At 42.4% G+C, this 22,187-nt stretch overlaps 1 protein-coding gene and 1 long non-coding RNA gene across 4 annotated transcripts in view; one reads left to right on the plus strand and one right to left on the minus strand.

Moving 5' to 3' along the window:
* The window catches only part of ehbp1 (EH domain binding protein 1), a 151,343-nt gene extending 145,211 nt beyond the window's left edge, over nt 1-6,132 (minus strand). For all 3 annotated transcript variants that reach the window (XM_073481835.1, XM_073481834.1, XM_073481833.1), the window contains exons 1-2: nt 6,048-6,132; nt 5,044-5,461 (exon numbers count right to left, since the gene is read on the minus strand). In XM_073481835.1, coding sequence (XP_073337936.1) covers nt 5,044-5,147 — 104 coding nt within the window. In that variant the 5' untranslated portion in view covers nt 5,148-5,461; nt 6,048-6,132. The remainder of the gene's footprint in view (nt 1-5,043; nt 5,462-6,047) is intronic.
* A 71-nt stretch (nt 6,133-6,203) lies between these two features.
* LOC141009298 (uncharacterized) lies at nt 6,204-11,147 on the plus strand. The gene is made up of 3 exons (XR_012180132.1): nt 6,204-6,264; nt 6,680-6,766; nt 10,902-11,147. It is a non-coding gene; the product is annotated as an uncharacterized lncRNA (long non-coding RNA).
* The last annotated feature ends 11,040 nt before the right edge of the window (nt 11,148-22,187 follow it).

The raw sequence follows: 22,187 nt of genomic DNA on the forward strand, positions 1-22,187 counted from the left end.
TCCAGGGTTTCTGCACAGTCCTTGACTGATATGAAGACTCGCAACTCTTGAACCTTCCCTGTCTTGTCATGCGGCAGCGAGGCAAGAAGTCTTGATTAGCCACGCTTGTATGTAACCAGATAGGCTTACCATGTAATCAATAGCGTCTCTGTGTTGTTTCCAGTGTGTATAACTCTCAAATCCTTGCTACACGTGTCAACATGTCACTCTTGGCTTTTGACGATGTTTTCAAACTATTTCACCAGACAAGTTGACTAAAAAGACATTCTTGCACCAGCCTCAGGGGGTTACTAACAGAGTGAAGGTAACATTCATGCTTTAGTTCAGACTGAGTTGCCTTTCACTCTTGGGGTTAAACCCTCTTGATACTTGGAAAGACAAAACCAACGACTGTGTGATCACAAGCTTCTATTCTAGACAATATGAACATATTATCGCAAAGCACTAGGGTTGGGCAATATCTACCAGACTGGCATACGATGACAGGGAAATAGTAAATCCAAATGTTACGATGGTAGAGGGCTCAGTAGTCAGCCATCAGTCCATCAACAACACAGTCTTGTACAAGTACATCAAAATGATTTAACACACAAGTTAACACAAAACAGAAACCAGCAGAGAGCAGATAAGGTGTCACACAGATACTGTATGATGCATTCGTCCACATTAAGAAACTGAGCAAGATACATGGAGTCATGCTTCAAGTTGCTTTGTGTGGTGCATTCAAGAACTAATGAAAACCTCTGATTGAAAATACAGAATTGGATGCCTGACACAATATGTTTACATATTTCTATGTTATCAGAGAGTAATAACCGACAAGACAGACAAGAGCTTTTGTGCTGTTTCTGTGCATCTTTGTCTTGCCTATGTGCAACCACGCACACAACCCACAGAGTTTTCCACACAACAATGCACAGGAAGTCTTATCAAATCAAATAACACATGGGTTAAATATGCAAAGAGACAGATACGGTGCTTGGACACTGTTATAAAAGACGAAAGAGGGTATGAGGGGAACAATAAATTGTCCACTCTGGCCAAGTGCTTAGCAGCAGCAGCGTGAGATACTAAACAATTAAAGCAGGCACTGCTCCATCACACCAGTATGTATGTTTAATATTTGTAGAAGCTTTAATGAAAATGATATACGTGTCTCTGAGCTTGGGCAGCAGTTATGAGTGGAAAAAATAATGCTAACCGGATATTTGGCCTTTGTTTGGTTTGTTGTTTCTTTTAGACAAATCCACTCGTTTATGTTGATAAGGAAACAGACTGACTATACAAAATGAGCAGGATAACACTGTAGAGCACCTACGTGTGTGAATGAACATAACACTACAAATAACACTACAATTATAATCAATTTCTATAGAAGGTTAAACTACACGTTTACAATTTTGTACCTATTGTGTGTGCCAAGGAGGTTAGATTTCCAATCCTGACCTGAAAGATAGTCTAGTAACATAATTACCTGTTACAGATGAAAAGCAACAGAAAATGCTGTTCGTTTTTTCATCAAAGATGTTAAGTATCAAGTTTCAAAAAGGGCAGCGCTGCAACACTGTGTGAGTGGTGCTTCATTTCATTGGCAAACACAAACACTGAAGTCATTAATGTTTTAATGGGTAGTCTGAATTGATTCTGGAGTCTGAAATGGGTGTGTGAGTGGAATGCTAACTCCCCTCTGCTCCACATTGGAGTCGACTACAGCAATTAGAGCAACGGATTGAGACCAAAAAATTACTTTACAAACACAAAATACACCAGGAAACACCCCTAATCCTAGGCTCCTTCTCTGCCACCACTTTCCTCAATATTTTTTAAGCTAATGGCCCCCAAAAAAGATATCTTTAGCTTGAAGAAGAGAAAAATATAGAGGGGGGAAAAAGAAGGTGAAAGCTCTCTAAAGTAGTAAAATCATTGATTTGCTCACAGGCAGACAGTCACCACTTCATTTGGCTGAACAGCCACTGATGAAGGCAACAGTCTGCAACGTATCTCAGCGCACTAACATTCAAGACGCATGTACAGTATAGTGTGCTTTGGGAGGATTGCATCAGGTGATCTGGCAGGTCTGTGCTTTGTTTTGTAATGTTCTGCATTAGCAACTAAGCTAAACTGCTGTAAGATGTGGGCCGCTGTTGTTCAACAGGTAGAACAGGTGGTCCACTAAGCGGAAGGTCAGTGGTTTGATCTCTAGATCCCCAAGCTGCATGTAGAAGTATCCCTGGCCAAGGTACTGAACCCCAAATTGCTCCTGATGTTGGCACCTTGAATTGCAGCCTCTGCCATCAGATTATGAATGTGTGTGTGTGAATGGGTGAATGTGACAAGTGTTGTAAAGCGCTTTGAGTGGTCAGTAGACTGGAAAAGCACTATATAAAAGCGAGCCTATTGAGCTTTTCACCATGTAATCAATGTTATTGTTACCATCAGAGAAGATTCAAGCACCAAAACATTTATTCTGGCTGGATGAAGATGCTCATGTCATCACCCCACATCCGCATGATAAGAGGAGTCAGGTGACTGATCAGATCTACCGCTGCGTTCACACATACGGATGATACAAAGTAGTACACAGTCTCTGGACTCTCATGAATCTGTAACTCTCAACTGTGGTTGTGTTGTATTGAGACAGTTGTTTTCTGATGTAGTCAAACTTCTTCAACTTTTCTCTCTAGTTCTCTTTTAAGCCATTTCAGTCACGTTCATGTGAAAAGCCAAGTGCGACACTATGCACGTCCTTCAGGAGAGATGATTTAAAATCGCCCTTATTCCCAAATTTAAACATTACATTTCCCATCTCACTACAAAGGCCAACTTTAACTGCACCTTTAAGTGTGGTTGATAACAACTACAAACACGTTTAATTTCAACCGTGGATGGACAGAATGTTGCACGCACTCGTTCATATCGAGTAAAGCCCAGCCCTGAGGCGTGGGAATCACACATGAAGACGCAGCTAAACAGACCCTTGACCTTTCTTACCTTCAGATTGTTTCAAGTGTCAGCCAAGCGTTCAAAATGCTTTCCCATTTCACACAATGTACATTCAAAAACACCCACATCTTTATGTACAGGCACACATACATAACAACAGTGACACAAATCAAGTGTTCAGCCGCTCTTCCTGTTACTGATTGCAGATATGAAAGGGACGTGGGTTTTCAAAAATCACTTCTGAAGGCTTCAGGATTTGAGACCCATTTGAGCTCCGGGGACTGTTTCCAGTCTGCATAGATGGAAAGTTTCCACTGCAACAATAACATACCGTACTGATGAAGTCTAAGGAAGGCAGAAACCGTGCGCCAACGCTTTCTCGCACACTTTGAGCGAGGCGTGCACACAGACACAAAAAATATTCACTTGAAGACAAGCAGAGACCCTGACGCAACACTCTCAGCCTCACAAAGGATGTGACTCCTTGCTTCGGTAGTCATTTGCATAGTATTTCATGCCGTAAGGCAGACATTTCAGATGCTGACATGACATGACGACAGACTTTGTAAACAAAATAATCCACAGCAAAGTAGTTTTTGAACAAAATCAAAACAAATTTACATCCAAATTTACATTGTATGTCACTGTTATAACAAACTATAGATATACAACAGAGAAGAGCTCATTTATACAACAACATATGGCTTTATTACATACATATATCCTCCATTGAATAACATAAAAGAGCTGTGTTCTGATTGCAACACAAAGCATATTACCGACTGTGCACTGAGCCCACCCACCCTTTGCTCTGGGAAGAGATGTACATTTTTCTCATTCCATTCTCCAACACGTTAACATCTGTCCCAGGTCTAAGCTCCATGGGGCTGGGTTAGTCACGCCTACGGCAAGCTGCTTGAGAATCCATGTCTGCAGGCCACATCTTTTCGTCACAGGACCCAGCTTTTCGCTCATTACTGGACACATACCTGCAGGCTCAAGTGTAGCATATATCCAGCTATCTCTCTAACTTATCTTCACCTCTGAAGACACACCCTATAGCTGCCCCACCTCCTTGCAGTGTACATCGTTCATTCATTCTCTGCTACAGAAATGTCTTTGGGTTATGAAGTTACCGATACTATCCAAGCATTACTAGCTGCTACTGCGGATGTGCAGCTCTCACCAAAGATGAGCAATAAGCAGGATGTGTCACTGATTAGCAACTTCCATCATCGGCTCCAGAAAAAAAACAAGACTTCTGTAAAACTTCTGGATGTAGTCTGATCTGCTGCTTTCAACTGTTCCCTGTTTTTCTGTCACATTCATGATGAATATGACATACAAGAAGAGAATATACAAAGAAAGGCAAACTTGTTTCCTGGCAATGGGAAAGGAGTCAAAAAACCTACGTATATGTGCTAAATTTGGTGTAAAAAGGGTATTAGTGTCAAAATAATCAATCCCTTCAATTGGTATTATTTTGGAGAGACAAAAACTGGACCTTTTTGGAAAAAGCACTGACCAAAAATAGTGACAAGTGGGAGAAACAAGGAAAGTTGTGTTATAAGGAAGCTGTCAAGAATGACTTCCAAGTCAGCAGCTCATATTTTCCGTGAATATACCATGAATGACGATGCAGTTAAGCTTTAACTGAAGTTTAAAACTTCTCCCACAGTTTCCCTACTTCCGATGAGGTCGGAGGTCAGATCAGTTTGCCAACAGCATCCCTGGAGCCTGTACGGGTTTTAGTGGTTTGCTCAAGGACATTTCAGAAGCGCGAGGGCGGCTCGAACCCAGCCCCTCAGGTTGAAGGGGAAATCTCTCAGCCTGCCTACTCAAGACTCAATCCAAACAAATTCAACATCAGCGCACAAGGGGGAAGAAAAAAAAAAAGAAACATAGCAATTTTACAAGGCAGCCAGCCCCTCCCAGCAAGCAGACATGCCTGCACACCAAGGAGACTGAGTGTGTAAGTGTCTGTGTGTAAATTATGGCCACCAGGAACGAGGCTCGGCATTCCAGCACAGACAGAGACGCACAGTTTTCATGAGGCGTAAATGACAGCACTGTGGTCGACTCCCAAAAAAAAACACTCACCATTTCTTAGTGCACTCCACCATCAGCTCCTGATAGGAAGCCACGAACTGGAATTTGGAGGCATGTTTCCCCACACGTTGCAGTCTCTTCCAAACCGAGGCCATGTTTCTTTGGGAAGGGGTAGTTTCTCTGCACCTATCCCGCCCTGGACTTCCTTCTTTGGGCTTCCTTTGCACGAATTCACGCTAATGTTTACAGGATATCCAACCCGCGTAGATACATAGTTAAATGTCGTGGCTGCTCGGTCTTTTTAAAAGCTCCCTGATAGATGCAAAAAATGTAAGGACACTGAATCTCTGCAGCAGTGGTCGAGCTGTGATTTGACGGCGCGCATGATGAAAATTATCCCGTAATTTCGACAGGCGTGAGGAGTAATCCACTCGGTGCACACATCGTTATTTCCATCTGGTGAATCCTCCTGTAAATGACAGAAAAAAACAGACACAGTCAGTAGAGCAACAGACGGACTGTGAAGCCGGAGTGTCCTCGCTGATTTCTAACCAAGTAACTCCACCAACATTACACGTCCTCGACACAGAGATGCTTTGTCCGTCTAGCAGCTTTCCCCTCACTGTCGCCGGTAGCTGTGTAGATGTTAAACCGACTCCCATTTATCTAACATCGCCAGCGTAACACTTTGTCGATGTGTGTGGAGGACTTCTGCTGCCAGCACGGCGTGCCGGGGAGGGAGGGGGCTATTCCCTGGCGCGGCAAGCTAACTTGGGGATGTTTGGTGATAAAATATGAATTTATGTAATGTGACACAGCGGCAGAGGAGCGGTGACATTACAATAAAACAAGTCGCGTTGACCACCCCGTTTAGAAAAAGCCACACTTAGGAGACACCACCCCAAAAAACCCGAGACGCGAATAAACATTTTGTAAACATGGAATATTTGGAGGAATGTCTCTGAATCCAGGGAATAGCCCGAGCCGCCGCGCTCCGCTAACCGGTGATGATTCAGCTGCTAGGCTAACGACTTAACATGACTTAACACACTCACCTCACTGTGGTATCCGAAGCATTATCCGCTAGCTGGAGAGATGGCGAGCGAGCTGTCTACAACAAAGTAGCAGCCGAGCTAATTATCGCCTTCTTTGCGGCAGTACCGACACCAGCCATACAGCTAGCTAGGATGCTAGCGACGGCGGCTAGCCATCACAACACGGCACGGCAGGAGCGGAAACCGTTGCTCGCCACTTGACACATTTGCTCCACAGGTAAGCCAAAGCTTTGAGTCTCAGGCCCGAGCCAGACGCGACATTTAATTGAGTTTGTGCCAAAAAGTAAGTTAAAGAAACGTGTTGCGGCCAGAGGCAGGAATTCCCACAGCAAAGTAGTCCGATTGTTACTGATAGTTTGACGCTCTGTTCCTCCGTGAGTGCGTGAAGCTAACGGGAATTCGAACAGCTTCCTGTTCGGGGTGTTAAAAATAAAATAATTACTGACGACAGTCACGAAATATCTATAAAAGCGGACATATATGTGCGTGTATTTTATCATTAATCTGTTTTACTGTTTTGTTCTTCTATAAAACGACAGATTTGAGATATGTCTATCCGTGATTTTCGTTCAATCTGTGATAAATTGATTTTATTTTGAAGGCTAATCCTGGTTCATCCGGTCGTGGTCTAGGTATATATGGCCAGCTTGATGCCGCCTCTCCATCATTTCGCCTGCCGCCTGGATGACTGGAGAAACGCCCCCGGGCAGCAGCCATTGGTGGGATTTTTGTGCCATTTACAGGTTGTTTACAGATTCATGAGGCATTTCTGGGTTGTTGTTGTTATCACACTCCAGCATCCATCAGAGACATTTAATCCTTGACTGTGTCTCCAGATAAATGCTTCCTGGCTCTGGGGTTTCCCTTGATTTCTGTTGTCCTGTAGACTCCAGAGTCACCAGCCAACTGTACAAGATCAATAAATCAATTGGTTGTGTATATAGTCCCCAAAGCACAGTTTCAAGCTATATTGTTTTATGACCGTTATCATTAAAGGTGCACTATGTAGTTGTGGGGGAAGACATTTTAATCAGAAGAGAAAGATCTTCATTTTTTTGTGCTAAATAAACTAATTCTCTTCGTTTTCGTGACTTAATGAACAAACTGACCTGAGAGGCCAACATAATTTCATGCTGTTTTACTTTGTTTATATTTGCCAGATCATGTCAGACCTTCAAAAAGCTTGTTTATTCAGTCATGGTTGTATTATTACCTCATTAACATTGTAAATATTAAAACTCTGAGTTAGAATTTCTTCAAAAACTACACGGTACCCCGTTAAATATTCTTATATAGCCTGTGTGTAAGGGTTTTTAGGTAAAGAAAGACATCAGCCTAACTAGCAAAGTCATTTCAAACATTTTTGGATGAAAAAAACAAACACTTTTAGTTCAGCCACGACACTAGTATCAAAGCTCATCCCCTCAGGGCCGTGCTAATGAGGATGAGACTTCCATTTCCTGCTCCTGTCACATTAATAAGTGAGTGCTAACCTTGTAGCCCTGCATGCGGGGGGGTCTTTTTCACATGTTGAGGGGAAATAAAACACCCACCATCCATCAGAAATCTATACCCCCCTCCTCAACACACACACACACACCATCACACATCCTTCACACTCCCTGGTTGTAACCACAGGCTCGTAAAAGCAGGGAGGAAGGAGGAAGAAGGAGGCCAGCACTGCAGAGGGAAAGACAATATGAGGCAGATTAATTTAATCTCCCAAAAAGATATGGGCGTAATAACAGGAAATTGATATCTTATCCTTTTATATATTCCTCAGGGTTATAAACTGAAGGAGAGATGGTGGTTATATTTTTCTTTCTTTCTCTTCCTCTCTCTTTCGTTTATATATTTTCTTTTTTTTATTTAAATCATCAGGGAGATCCTGCAGAATATAAAATAACACCGTGCTAGTATTTCTCATGAGCACCTTTTCATAGTTATAAACATTCACCCGAGAGCCACATCTGTAAGTAAACCAACAATTTTCAGCTTGAATGGGTTTCGATTTGCTCTAAAAATGACAGGAAATGTGTTGAACTGAACTGCAAAAACTTCCACAATATCATGCTCAACGCTAGAATGTATCACAGATGAATTATCTGAGATCAAACTCCTCATGTCTGTCTCACCGTCTCCACACAAAGCAGTTTTTCAGATCAGCTTTCATTCAGATGCCTGTTTGTTAACTGAGAACATTTCGGGGTTTAGGGGTCAGAGCCGATTTGACAGCGGGGAGCCTGCTGATCCCGCTGCTCTGCGTCGCCTGTTTACATTTTACTCTGACAGATTACAGGGAGCCTCCCTTTATGTGTCAAGGAATGCTTTGATGTGACAAATGACCCGGTGCTAAATGACGCTTTGTGTGTCTGCCCACATGTCAGCGGAGGCCTCAATTCATACATAACACAGGAGGAGGACGGGCCTGCCGGTGTGTGAAAGAAAGAGTCTATTATAGAGGGACAGTGAGGGAGAGTGGCAAAGGTCAAGTGGACTCCTGTATGTAAATCCTCCTTCCTTTTTTTTTCTCGTCTGATTCCTGAACACAAAGAAATGATTGCTCGCATCCCCGGTTGCCAAATTTCTATTTTCTATTTTTATGCAGCTTTAATGGCTTAATAATTGGAGAACAACAGAGAAGGCAGATACTCATAATCTCACAGCAAAAGCCATTTCATCCCTTAATCACTTAAACAATGTTAATGCTTTACCAGGGAATCGTTTCATGTGCAAATACATTCTCGTCAGCCTAAAAACACAAAGCGGGGCTGAAATATAGAAGAGCGCCGTGCCCCCAACTGAGATTTGCCCTAATTTGACCAAAATATATTCAGTTTGTGGATACTGTCACTTCTCCAGCCAGAGGAAATGATGAATCCGAGCTAAAGCGGGACATCCAGTCTCACTCCCATGATTGATGATTACCTGAATTATTAGAGTTGAAAACAGGTCATCTCTGCTTCTCATGACTCTTGATTTGTGAGCTTGTTTTGGATTTGTTTTGTCTGCTTCCACAAATGATTTCATTGCTCCCCAGAGGTCCCAAATCCATATGAGAGTTACTGCTCCTGCTCAATACAAAATGCCTTCTGCAATACTATGAAGCACATTGCAGCTTTGGCTTCGTAGGCGTATTGCACAGATGGAATTTATCGGTAGTCCCACAGTTCTTCTTTTTGTGGGCTTTTTATCGATCGGGATATTGTCTCCAACTCACTGCGCAGCGAGAGAGCAAGTTTCACACCTAACTTCTCTCTGTTTCCCTCTGTGGCGATCCAACAAAAACACGTCCTGCAGGATCTAAGCCAGCTCTTCAAGCGCAGAGATTCTGGCGTTTGGTGTCAGAGCCACTTGAAAAGACCTGTTAACAAAGCGGGGTCCTTTAGATACACGCCAAGTGAGTCTGAACCACTTCAGTGGAGCACAGATAGCCAAAAGTGTCACTGCTGACAGAACAGAAAAACACTTTACTTTACTACTTTCAGTTCTCTTGAAATCAGTTCAATCAACAGGCTCCTTCAGAATGAATCTTTAGTCCCAGTGTGTCGCTGACTGCTAAGCAGAATGTGAATTGTTGTCAAGAAATACAACATAATGTTTAATATACGTGCAGAGGACACAGACGATTGGTCTATATGCTGTTCGAGAGGTCATAAAAAGCTGGTTATGATGGCTATTAAAAGAGTTTAGTCTTCCAAGGAAGTGAAAAAGCTACTTGATCTCCCTTTTCTTATTGTCAACAAATCCCATGAAAATACCAAAACTGATGAGTAATTGATCCTATCACCTGTGTGTTGATATAACTAATCGCCCTTTTTTCATGCACACTTGCTGGTTTGGCTTGACTCAGCTTGATTCTGGGTGTGTCAGCCCAGCGCAGCATCTCCATTACAACAGATCTACATGCTTCAAGGTGCCTTGATGCACTTGCCTTGAGTCGATGACATTTAAAGCAGCAAACTCTATAGAGATGTTTACCATTGCACTGTGCAACGGTTGTTGGTGGCCAGCAACTTATCAGCACTATAATATTCAGGCTGTTGTTACGATTTTGATTGTCACATTTGAGACAGTTATCTCTCTTTAACTCAGAATATGTTAGAGGATACGGTGATGTATCCGCAGAGTTGGATTTTTCCTTTTTTTATCCATTGTATAAAAGAAACTGATACTAACATACTGGAAATACACATACCCTCCTACGCTACTTCACTGGGGAGAAGAAACATGTCATTATTTGAACTAAAAGACAACAGCTATTGAAAAGAACAAATTATGTTTCTAGTTTTTTTGGTTTTGTATTTGTCTTTTCTCGTGTGGGACAGAAGAGCAAGAATCACACAGTGGAAAAACAAATTGAGTGGTTATAATCTGGAGGATTGTATTTTTCCACAGCTGAAAGTAGTGCCCAGCAAATGAACTTTTTACCCCTGTTTGACAAAAACAACACTACCTAGCTGCTCTCTGAAATTGTTTTGCCTTTTTGTGAAATGCAGATATTGTAGGGAAATCATAAAGTATTGAGACAGGGACTAACTGTACTAGATTTAAGGGATTTGTTGGCAATAACATAAATATAGACTAACTCGAGCCTTATCCTTAAACACAAACAGCCTCAAGGATTTCCAGTCCCTGATAGCTGGACCTTCTGCCTCTTCTGTACATTATGTACGGTATGTCACAAGAGAAAATGTTGTGGTATTTTGAATTCTGATGTGTCGGGAACCCTCCAGAAAGATATATCCCCCATCGATCAACAGGGCAAAACCTAAACAACAAACAGAAGGTAACTGATCTGTATCTTCACCCTGCAGCTCGAGTTATCATCTCATATTTTTCCTCCTTCCACAGATTCCTTTTTGTGCTCGTCTCCCTGTGGAAATGTGAGTGCCACGCTTGCAGTGCCAGATAAGCATCATCTGCTTTGAAGTGCACCATCCTGACTCACGGCGGAGAGAGTCTGCTGGTATCTGTTGCCCGCTCCCAGTTACAGGAAGCCTCTGTGTTTGGATGACTGGATTTACAGATGGATAAAGGGCGCGGCCGTTTTCTCTTAGATCACTCGCAATAAAGCCACAACTATGCATGCAATGCAAATTTGGTCACAACAGTTATTTTCTCCCTCCTCCATCACCTGTTTGCTATGTTGGCTTCTGCAGCCGATGCATACTCTTTTTCCCTTTCGTAGTTACTGAGGCTTGTTCTTCTGTAGGTCAGTGATAATGGCATTAACAGATCTGATTCCAGTTAGAGCTGCAATGATGAGTCAAGTGCTCGATTCTACTTTACTAATGGATTAATCATTTAATATTTCATGACCGTCACAGCTTTTCTCTGTCTTAACTTTTAGCAAAATCTAATGTTTCTGTGTTTTGAACCATTGGTTGGACAAAACAAGACATGAATTTATGAAAATTGTTCTGGGCATTTTAGACAGTTTTCATTTCATGGACCACAATACAAACAAGAAAACAATAAATTGATTGATGAAGAAAATAATCGCCAAGTTAGTCGCAACCCAATTGCCAGAATACATTTTGGCAAAGTACGTTTCTGCAAACCACGGATATGTTGCAACTTTACATTTCTTTGTGTTGCAACTTTATGTTTCTTGAGATTCAATTTTATATTTTATGTTGCGACAACACTGCCGTTACGGTCTGGTAAGGTTTAGGCACAAATAAGACTTGGTTAGGGTTAGGGAACGATTATGTTTTGGCTTAAAATACCAGCTTTGGTCGCCACAAACATGGCTCGAGATGTCCCAACTTTCTGTCAGAAATGTTTTTGTTGCCACAAAGTCAGCACAAAATTGTCCCAAGGTTTCTTTAAAAATATCCAGTGGTTTCACGCTTACAAATGTTAAAAATGCCATCTTGAGCGGCGGTCAGTGGCATGGCAGCCTTCTCGATTAACACCACCACCAGTTCCTTCACCTCCCGATAATAAGGTCAGGTCATAAACATGTAATCTGACCGGGATATGGCACGTTTTGTACAAAGGTCAATATGGTTTGGAGCCTGACACACAAAATGTGAACGTATCCGTGGTTTGCAGGAACATTTACTCAGAATCAAAGAGCAAAGAGTTTCCTTCTCGAGGAGCCAGTTAACACACACTGTGCAACAACGCTCATAAATGCAGAGATCCATCAAAGACGAGACAGAGGGATCAGTTTCCCCATCAACAACCAACCAGAATGCAATGCAGCCACAAGACACGCTACATTTGACTAAGGGACACAGGTGCAATCATAAAAATATTCCAATACGCCCACCGTTTACTGACAGCAACAAGCTCACACCTGCTCTGCTGTCGCTGCCAAAATTCGTTCTGGAAGAAAGATAGTTTCTCAGCTGAAGTAACAAGTCAGGTGGAGGGGAAAAGACTGTTTTTTGGACATGTTTTTTTAACTGAAAGTCTACAGTTTTATTTTATTTTAAGTTATATTTTTCTTGTCTGTATATATGTACCTCTGGTCTTAGTTTTCGATGCCAATAAAGCCCCCTTGACTTGAATTGAGTGCAACGAATGTAAATCGTTTCACTTAATCACTAACTCCTGTAATAATTGGATCTCCATCTCCATCTCAAATGGATTAACAGTTTAAAAGTGTGAGTTTTCCATTTAAGACACAAATTTCACGTCTATATCTATTAAGATGTTTCGACAGTGCCTCTGCTACAGTTTATGGACACTGGGTCACAGAAGACTTTGTGGCAGTGTCACACCACTCTGGTCAAAGCACCTCGATCTGCTACATCACTCTGAAATGAGAATTGAATTAATCTGTTTTGCCTCTGCTGAGGAGCAGCTTTTCAGGGAGCGCAAATTACCCATTTACACTCATCTGGGCGGTAATCAGATCCTTGTCTGTGTGAAATTAAACCTGCATTCAACCAGAAAGAGCCTGGACTGTGCACAAACTGCGCAATGATCCCTGGTTTGAAGAATCACTTTTCCTCAGGAGAAACATGGTGCTGATTACATACGGTCTGCTAGCTGCTGATAGTGAAAGGCAATACATCACATTCCCATTTTTATGCTGACTGTGAGAGCGGGCTAGATATGCAGTGGCCGGTATTGCTTCACAATGATTACAAAATAAATGTTTACTCAAGCTGTCATGGTTTGAAATCCCATCATCTGCTGAGTGCAGCGGATCTGAAATATTTGAATGACCCGCAGTGAGGAGTTCAAGGTGCTTATTCTTTTCTCCCAAACTAGAAATGACAAAAATCCGTTAAAGGTCAACACAGTTAGAGTAGTGAGTCTTCAAATTGATCAGGATATTTAATGTGTAAGCACAGAGCAAGCAACCCGATCGCCATAATAAATGTTAGCAGCCTACGTTTTTTGCAAACCACTGATATGCTGAAACTTAGCATTTCTTTATGTTGCAACTTTATGTTTCTTTAGGTTCAACACTGCACTTATGGCTTGGTTAGGTTTAGGCACAAAAAACAATTAGTTAGGGTTAGGAAAAGATCATGTTTTAGCTCAGAATACCTGCTTTGGTCGCTAAAAACATGGCTGAAGATGTTCCCAGGTCTCCTTAAAAACACTCGGTTTTGTCTCTAACAATAAGGTTGGAGATGTCCCAACTTCCTGTGAAAAAGTCATTTTTTGCTACCACAAACATGGCTAGAAAATGTCCTGACTTTCCGTCAAAAATATCAAATATTTGTGTTGAAGTGTTTCTGGCATTAAACACATCAGAAGCCATCCACACTTTCCTCTGGGAATCACGTTGTGAAGGAGAAGGGTCAGAGAAACGCTAATGTGTTAAATCACAGCAGTATGATGGTGTAACAGGAACACGCATGCACTGTTAACCTCCCCTGGCTCAGAGAGATGAAAGAGACTGAAAGGGAACAACCCAGAGAGATGTCAGTGGATCAGCACGCTGCTGCGAGATCATTAGCGAACAAGCGTCAGCCACTATCAGCTCTCTGAATGAACAGTGACAGTCCAGCAGACAAGTCGCTCTCCAGTTACTCTCCCCAAGAGAGAGCCCTCCACTTCCATTCACACAACCTGAACAAAGGCTAAATTAGTCTCTGAATGGCCGTCTTGGGGCTTCGGGGGAACCCAGTCAGGCGGGGTTGAGTGCAGAATGACTTCCTTGTGAGCTCGACCACCACCAGCCTAGATTAGACTCTTCAGTCTGCCTTAATAAATAGCTTGTTAATTAGCAGCAGGGTGACTGGATGAAGTCATTAGGACATTCACAGCTGGAAGTAATTTATCAACACCACAGGGCTTGTTTAAGTATGCTGAAATCAATAAAGCCTTTGCTTCTCACTGGTGTTCTTTATTGGTTTTGCTTCTATGTTAACTGGAGCCGATCTGCTGCAGTGTTTGAGGCGTACTTTGAGGATTTTCACTGTGTATAAATGCAGTCATTTTCAGGCTAGCCACGTGGCTCCAGGGACGGCACTGTGCGTCAGTTAACCACTTTCCAGGCTGAGGCATCTCAACAAGTGCATGGGTTGCTTTGAAATCTTGTACAGACATTCATGGTCCCCAGAGGACGAATCCGACTGATGTTGGTGATCCCCTGACTGACTTTTAACGCCACCAGGAGCCATCAGCCTCAGCTGTGACTGGATAAGTCAGATTCTGACTTATCTGGTCCTCAGAACACTGTTTGAAGCTAGAAAGGTGGCAGGGTCCGCCAAATATAAAGTTAGTTTTTTTCAGTTTATTCAGTCATGAAAACAAGGAGAGTTTGTTTGTTTAATTTGTTTCAGCATTAAAAAAAATCAGTCAATGAAGATCTTTCTCTTCCTCAAAACTACATAGTGCAGCTTTAATCATGACATGATGTGTTAGCATGCTGATGTTAGCATTTAGCTCGAACTACTGTAAAGTACTATATAGTGGTACACAGCTGCAGGAATGGCTGCAGACTGTCATCTTGATATAGTATAAATAAGTGTCCATATTGCAGGTCTCAGCAGACAAAAAGCTTCAGTGTATCCAACATGGATTTCATTAAAGCTGTCAGAGCTGGTGTCAATATGGGAAAGATCCCTCACACAGTCAGCGATACTTGAGTCATATTTCCAGCAGCCGGAGCACCAGTTTGTTAGGAAGAGCTGGACTGTTAGCGTGACTTGGCTAAAGAGCAGCAAACACAGAAACACATGAATCATAGAAAAGAGGCAGCATGTCAATGACTGACAGGCAATCAGAAACACCAATGACTTCTGAGCGCTTAATGTCACCAGTGATGATAAAAAGCACAAAGCTCTTAATATAATTTAGACCAAAGACATTTAAAGAGGACAGTTTGTTTATGGTCCTCTACTTCCACTTCCACAGCAGAAAATAAAACTCCATTTAATGGTGGGAAAACTTGTCACTTTGATAAATATCTTGCATTAACACCAGCTATTAGGGGGCTGATCTGAAAATGCATCCAGATGTGAAGACGTGGGTTGACACTACTGGGCTTTCAGCGGTTATTAATGTTTTTTTGTCTTTAACGTCTGACTGAGAACACATTCTTCAGTTGGAGGAGGACATGCATTCATATACCAGAGCCTGGGGGCCTTTGCAAGTAATTGTTTTGGGATGGGAGAGTATCTTATATGTATTGGTTTCTGAGAGAAGAGGAAGAGCTACCTATCTCGTTTTTACCGATTTCTACTAATTTGAACGGGTCAGTCACGAGGCTGCTCCTCTTTTCTCTAATTGTTCACACAGAAGTGCAGAAACCATTAAATTCTCAACACTTGAGAGTCAGCAGGTATTCATGTAATTATCTCCGACGCAGCGGAGAGTTTGCCGCAGCAGCTTGCCAACACAGAAGTCAACTTCAGCTGGAGGTGAAACAGAGTTTTTGTTCAAGAACCCGTGAGAGCGTCTGCACTTCAAAACGGAGGTACAGAGTGGGTGAGAAACACAAGAATCAGATGTCGGTTGGGTTTATGTATCGCTGGCTGTGAATTCCCTTCTCTCTTGTTGAATCGAGCCGAATATTAGACTCCTGTCTCATGTTTCTTCTCCACCCGGCTGGCTTGTCAGAAAGCTGCACAGAGGGAGAGAAGTTAAACTCTCCTTGGTGTCAACAAGGAGATAAAGAGCACTTCCTGTCTGTATAGTATTATCTGTAAAGCATTATTCCAGCAGGCAGAAAGCAGACAGTGATTTATAATGTGTAGCTGAGGGAGTGGCAAACAAATTGTGTTTGAGCTGCAAATACAAAATCAGAGCAAAGCAAAAAAGATGTGAAGCAACAGATCTGAACAGTTGTGAAATGTGTCAGTTTGTGTTGCTGCAGCATCTTCGAAGGGTCACGAGTTCACAAGTTCATGAAGAAAAATGCGTCCGACAGTTTCACTTCATTTGTTTACTTAAACAGGAACTTTGCAGATTTTCAACCAGCTGCAATGTTGGTAGTTTACAGCTGAGCAATAGCAATTATCTTTCCATTTTGCCTTCACACACAGCCTCCCACTGTTTTACCGGAAAAATCCACCAAAATCAAAAATGTTTTGGTTTCAAAACAGCTGACGAGGGAAAAAAATATCAACTGTCACCCATCAGCGTCAGTGTTTATTGGTCCGGTGCGGCTCAGTCCTTTCAACCCAATCGCCAGAATAAATGTTGCCATTTATGGAGTCTTGGCGTATCTGCAAACCACGGAAACTTTGTGCTTATGATCCGGTTAGGATAAGGCACAAAAAAACACTTGGTTCGGGTAAAGAAAAGATAAAAAAATATCTGGTTTTGTGGCCACAAAGGTGGAAAATGTCCTGAGGTCTCACTAAAAATATCTGGTTTTGTTGGTTAAAGCTGGAAGCGAGGTCTCAAACTGTGGTCACCTGCTTGGCAGAGCATCCTCTCCTGATATTAACATGAGCTCATATACCTGTAATCTGAAGGTGTGATACATTTTATAGAAATGTAGATATGATAAATGAGAACCATACAAATTGTATCCTTGTTTTGAGAAATGCAAACATTTTATTGTACTGATCAAGTGTTTAAAAGTCCACAAAACCACAAAAGACGAAGAACGTTTTATATTTTTGATTGATAAACGACTGAAACAGTGAATCTATTATCAAAGTAACTGCTGATCTTCTGTCGATCGAGCATGTTTCGTTGGTTGTTGTATATATAAAAAAACTACTGGTGCAGATTTCAATCTGTGAAACAAAAGTTGAATCCTGAGTTTGAATATATGCTGATTCAGCAGTCATGCTGATGATCGCTAATAAGATATTTCGTAACACCTCTCTTCATGAAAGCCTGCGTCTGTTGTGCACAGTCTGCAAAATCTGAAAAGTTGCTGATCCTCTGTCGAGAGCTCGCTCTGTTCTCTCACACAGTGAGACTGGCACAGGGATAATTGATTTGTTCTGGAGTTTATTATCAGGAGTTTTTCTCTCTGGCTGTCCAAACATATTGAAGGCAGGAATGACGGGTGGAAGACTTAATAGTCTTGGCACTGTTTCCACAAGGAATAAATGTGAATAATTTAAGGATGGAGGGGAAAAAAGGGGGCGATTGAGAGGAAAAAGAGAAGAAGGAGGATGCAACAAATAGCAAGTGTGAGTTTATGTGTTTTCAAAAAAGCTCAAGAGCAAAACTAAAAGCCGATCAGGGAGCACAGAGTCCTCTGTACTGTCAAACTGCCCCGGAGTGAGACACTCAGCCCAGAAACAGAAAGTCCAGGCTCATCAAACCTCCTTTGATGAGGTTTTATATAAAAAGCAGAAGCAGGAGCTGCATGAGAAAGAAAAAAGAGGAGGATGAAGAGAGAAGGAGCGGCAGTGGGAAGCATAATATGCTCCTCGGTTGATCTCCAGTGTGCAGCGGATCTCGCTGGCCCACTCATTGCTTGCAGGTGTAATAACATGGACTGATCCAGTGCCGGGGTTGGGGGTTCAGCGGCTCACAGAGAAGATATTTCTACTCCCCTCTCCTCCCTCTCCTCTGGAAAACAGCAGCTCAGCTGTGGTCTGCAGTATTTGTAAGTCATTCCAGGCAGCTCAGCCAGTAAAACGCCTCATATCTCTGTTTCTCTCTGCCGCTACGAAGACACAGACATCAGCCATTAGGAGATGAGCCCAGATACGGCCACTCGTTCCAGTCCTGTTTTACGACCACTTTTATGGCTTATCTGTAATATTAAATCATGTTCAGTGGACTTGAAGCCACAAAACTGCAAGTGTAAGATGTTTTGTGGGGCTATGATGGGCCGCGTTTAAAGAAACATTTTTGAATCTAATATTGGAGAAAAGGTTTTAAATCCTCAGTTATTGTGGTTCAAGCTGCAGATATGAGGAAATTATTAATAATATTTTGACATCTTATCGACCTCTGGAGGGAAATTCTCTCCCCCGCTGCAGGCCAGAGGTCAAAGATCAGATTGAGGGGTCCTGGTTCTTGTTACGAAACGATCCAGCTGCACGAATTCTTTCAGATTTGGATCTCAGTTTGTGGTGACATCGTTGTCCACTGCATGTGAGGTTCAGTACTCTGTGTACCGTCTCCTGTCAATTATTTGCTACAGTGACATGTGAACAACAATATGTCAAAGTCCACAGAGGTGGGACATGTGGCATTATTTCTGCAAATCTCAAGTTTAAGTGACCTAGCATTAAGAGGTGACTCAAATCAGATAAGCAGATAACTAGTAGTGAGGGAAATTTAAACCAGATGTTGGTTGACCCTGAGGTTAATGCACTTCACATCTGTAACCTGATGCGCCAGATGGCTTGTCACACAGAACCATCTGGGGAGTCACCCTTGTCGAATATTTGCCACTGCTGATTTCACGTTTGTGTGACTGTGCCCTGTTACCATCTATCATTGGTGAACTCCAGCCGATCAGATCTACAGGAGGAGATAGTTCCAGCAGAGCCGGTTCGTAAATCCAACTTTTAGCATGAGCAGTGTCTACTTTCTAATTCTGATATAACTGATGCTATAGCAGCGTCTGAGCTAATCTCTTCAGGAGCCGCCATTGTTGTTGCTGAGCAGCTGCTTCTTTCTCTGGTCACCACTGTCGCTCGACCACAAGTGCGTGCTGTTGCTCGAAGCCTGGCAAAATGTCTTCCCGAGTTCAGGCGATGCCTGAGAGCTTGTATTTTGAGGTGATGTAATTAGTTTCTGTTATCTGGTAAACATATTTGCTCGACTTCTTTGCTGATTATGCAGCATCATTGTGCACACAGGGTCATACGGCACAATGTGCAGCCCAGCAGGACTCCAGGGAGTGTGTGCACTCTGATATCACTGCTACAAGATTATTACACATGATGGAGGCTAGAAACAAGTTCCCCTGAGTTTAGGAGACTTCCCACAGATTTAGAGCCAAAAATACCACAGAGCGATCACTCTGCTCTGGACGTGGATCATTAGTTCAGGGTGGCCGGACCGCTGCAGGCTTCAGCTGTCACACAGCGTTTCTCTTTGTTGCTTTTCTGCGCCACCACGTGTGTTTAAATGTGTCGCTCTGTCATATGATTGTGTCATTATCATTCTGACAAAAACACATTAAATCAGCACTTAGTGAGTTGTTGACTTCACCGGCTCGCCTCGCGGTCCTTTGAGACTCGAGCTCTTGAAGTTCTTACAAAAACAACAAATCAACACAATTATGTTCAGCGCACACAGAGGCCTCCTGGGTAACTCGATCAGAATAATTCAATTTATTACTTCTCCAAATAGACTGCCCCGCTGCTGTAAGTGAATTTACAACAGTTTACACAACATAAGTTACTGACAGCTGACACAGAAGTTGACAAATGTGCATCAGTGGTAGCTAGTGTTACACTTCTGTAAGCGTGACACCACTGGATATTTTTAAGGAGACCTCGGCAGAATTTCTAGCCGTGTTTTTGCCGACCAAAACAGAAGTTTTAAGCCGAAACATGATGTTTTCCTAAACCCAACAAAGTGATTTTTGTCCCTTAACCTAACCAGAGCATAAGCACAGCCTTATGATGAATCTTGATTGAAAATTAAACCAAAGAAAATAAAGTAAGAAGTGTAAGTAAGTTTCCACCAATCTGTGGTTGGCATGTCACCACATTAAACCACAAAACAATATCAATTATGTAAATTGACTTCATTTTAGTGAAAAGCTGAAACACCCGAACAACCTGAAAACAGCTGAATCATCTCTCCTGCATCCTCTTTCAGACGGTTGGTATTTTACACTACAAAAACCCAAAGAATACAGTTGTTTTATGTAACTACCTGTAAAGGACAAGTTCTCCCCAAAAAATGAAAAATTCAGTCATCATCTACTTATCCCCATGCTGATGGAAAGTCAGGTGAAGTTTCGTAGTCCACAAAACATTTCTGGAGCTTCACAGCAAAACGGCGTTGAAGCATTCTCCTCAACAACTGAAGTAGACGGAGACTTCTTTAAAACAACAACTGATAAAAAGCATAAAATGGCTCCATACAGCTCGTCTGGTGTAATCCAAGTCTCCGGAAGCCCCGAGATCCCTAATTGATTTGAAAAGACGTTATTTACACCCTTTTAAAAGCCGAAACATTCACTGTAGCTGCTAAGCTAATGACAGCAGTGGTGCACGTGTGATCGCAGAGAGGCTGAGGTGACAGTTTGGCATCTCATCGTTTTCCACAAGTTGCAACGAATGAATTTTTTTTCACATTTATCCACTCTGGAGACCAGTTTTACAGACAGACTCAGAGCTGGAGTGATTTTGTTTAAATAAGAGCAGCTGCAGCAGCCTGATTGATACCTGATACAGATCTGACACAGGCCAAACTCTCCTCTCTGTGAGATCCATCAAACATTTCTTCTGTCAAGAGGAGGATTTAGAGGACCAGTTTGGAGCATGTAACGCTGAAACGAAACACCGCAGGTAGGCTGAACGTCATCCTCTGAGATCCAGGAATAAGGATGAGCAGGGAGAGGAAGGAGGAGAGACAAAGCAGTGAAGGCTGAAGTCAGTTTTTCCATTTAGGATTCTGTGGCACCACTTTTCCTTCATGACAGCGTAAGAAACCACATCTGGTTTTACTGAGGGAGATCAAGAGACAGCTCGCTTTACTGTTTGTTTGGTTTGATACAGCGAGAAGGGCCATTTAACGCAGGTGGAGAGGCCTGATGAGAGAGCGATGGTATGACAAACAGTCCTCACACCCTGCAGGTCAGATCATCTGAGGCGAAGAGAGGGAAGAGAAGAAGGGAGAGGCACGGGGAGAAGATAAACACAGGCTGGTTAAAGTGGTTTAAAGAATTTCACTTGATTTAAAAAGAGGAGGAGAGGGTGAGATAAGAGGTAAGAGGAGAGGAGGAGAAAGAGGAGGAGAGGGTTCATGTTGGCAGAGGACGAGAAAGATGGAGGAGCTGTAAAGATGAAAAAAGATCCAGGGTATATTTCTCAAGTCATCAATAAATACCACAGTGTATAGAGGAAATTAAAGATGTTGCGATAAGGAAATACTATGAGTTCAAAGTTAAACTTGACCCCGACAAAAGCAACAAAAGGACAAAAGTAGGCCTGCATATTCCACATAAGGAACTGATAATCATTGCTCAATACCAGCTGATCAATCGTTGATCATCCAGGTGCAGAAACGTCAGGTCTTGGTATTTACTGCCCTGTGCTCCGCTCTGGAACAAAAACTCCCCTCACAATCTGGCATTTTCAGCTGCGCTCGGATGAAAGACGGCCCTGTCTCTGAGAATTATGTTTCCATACGACTAATTTGCATCTTGGAGGAGAAGTAACGTCGCTCCGATGACGTTATACATCAAACTAATGAGGAAACATTGTTTACGTTGAATGCATCATCCACTCCTGCAACACAATATTCACTCATAGCAAAGAAAACAGGGACGAAAGTCTGTTACCAACTTTGGAGGGTGCAGTCATATGATATTTTCAGAGAGCAATTCCTCAGCAGGACACTGAAGGTAGTGCTGTAACTCTGCTCACACTCCAGCTGAGGAAACTTCACTGCAGTGCCAGCTTCTCTCATTGACTCCAATTCAAACAGCTGGTTGATGTTACTGTGGCTAACGAGCAAACATGAGCTAACGAGTAGCTAACGTGGAGAGTGACCTGTAACTTAATGCAGGAAAAAAATAGTGACTGATTATTGGTGTGTTTTATTGAAATGAGTGGTAGAGGTAAG

Source organism: Pagrus major, chromosome 15 (genome assembly GCF_040436345.1).
Source record: "Pagrus major chromosome 15, Pma_NU_1.0".
Classification (NCBI taxonomy): domain Eukaryota; kingdom Metazoa; phylum Chordata; class Actinopteri; order Spariformes; family Sparidae; genus Pagrus; species Pagrus major.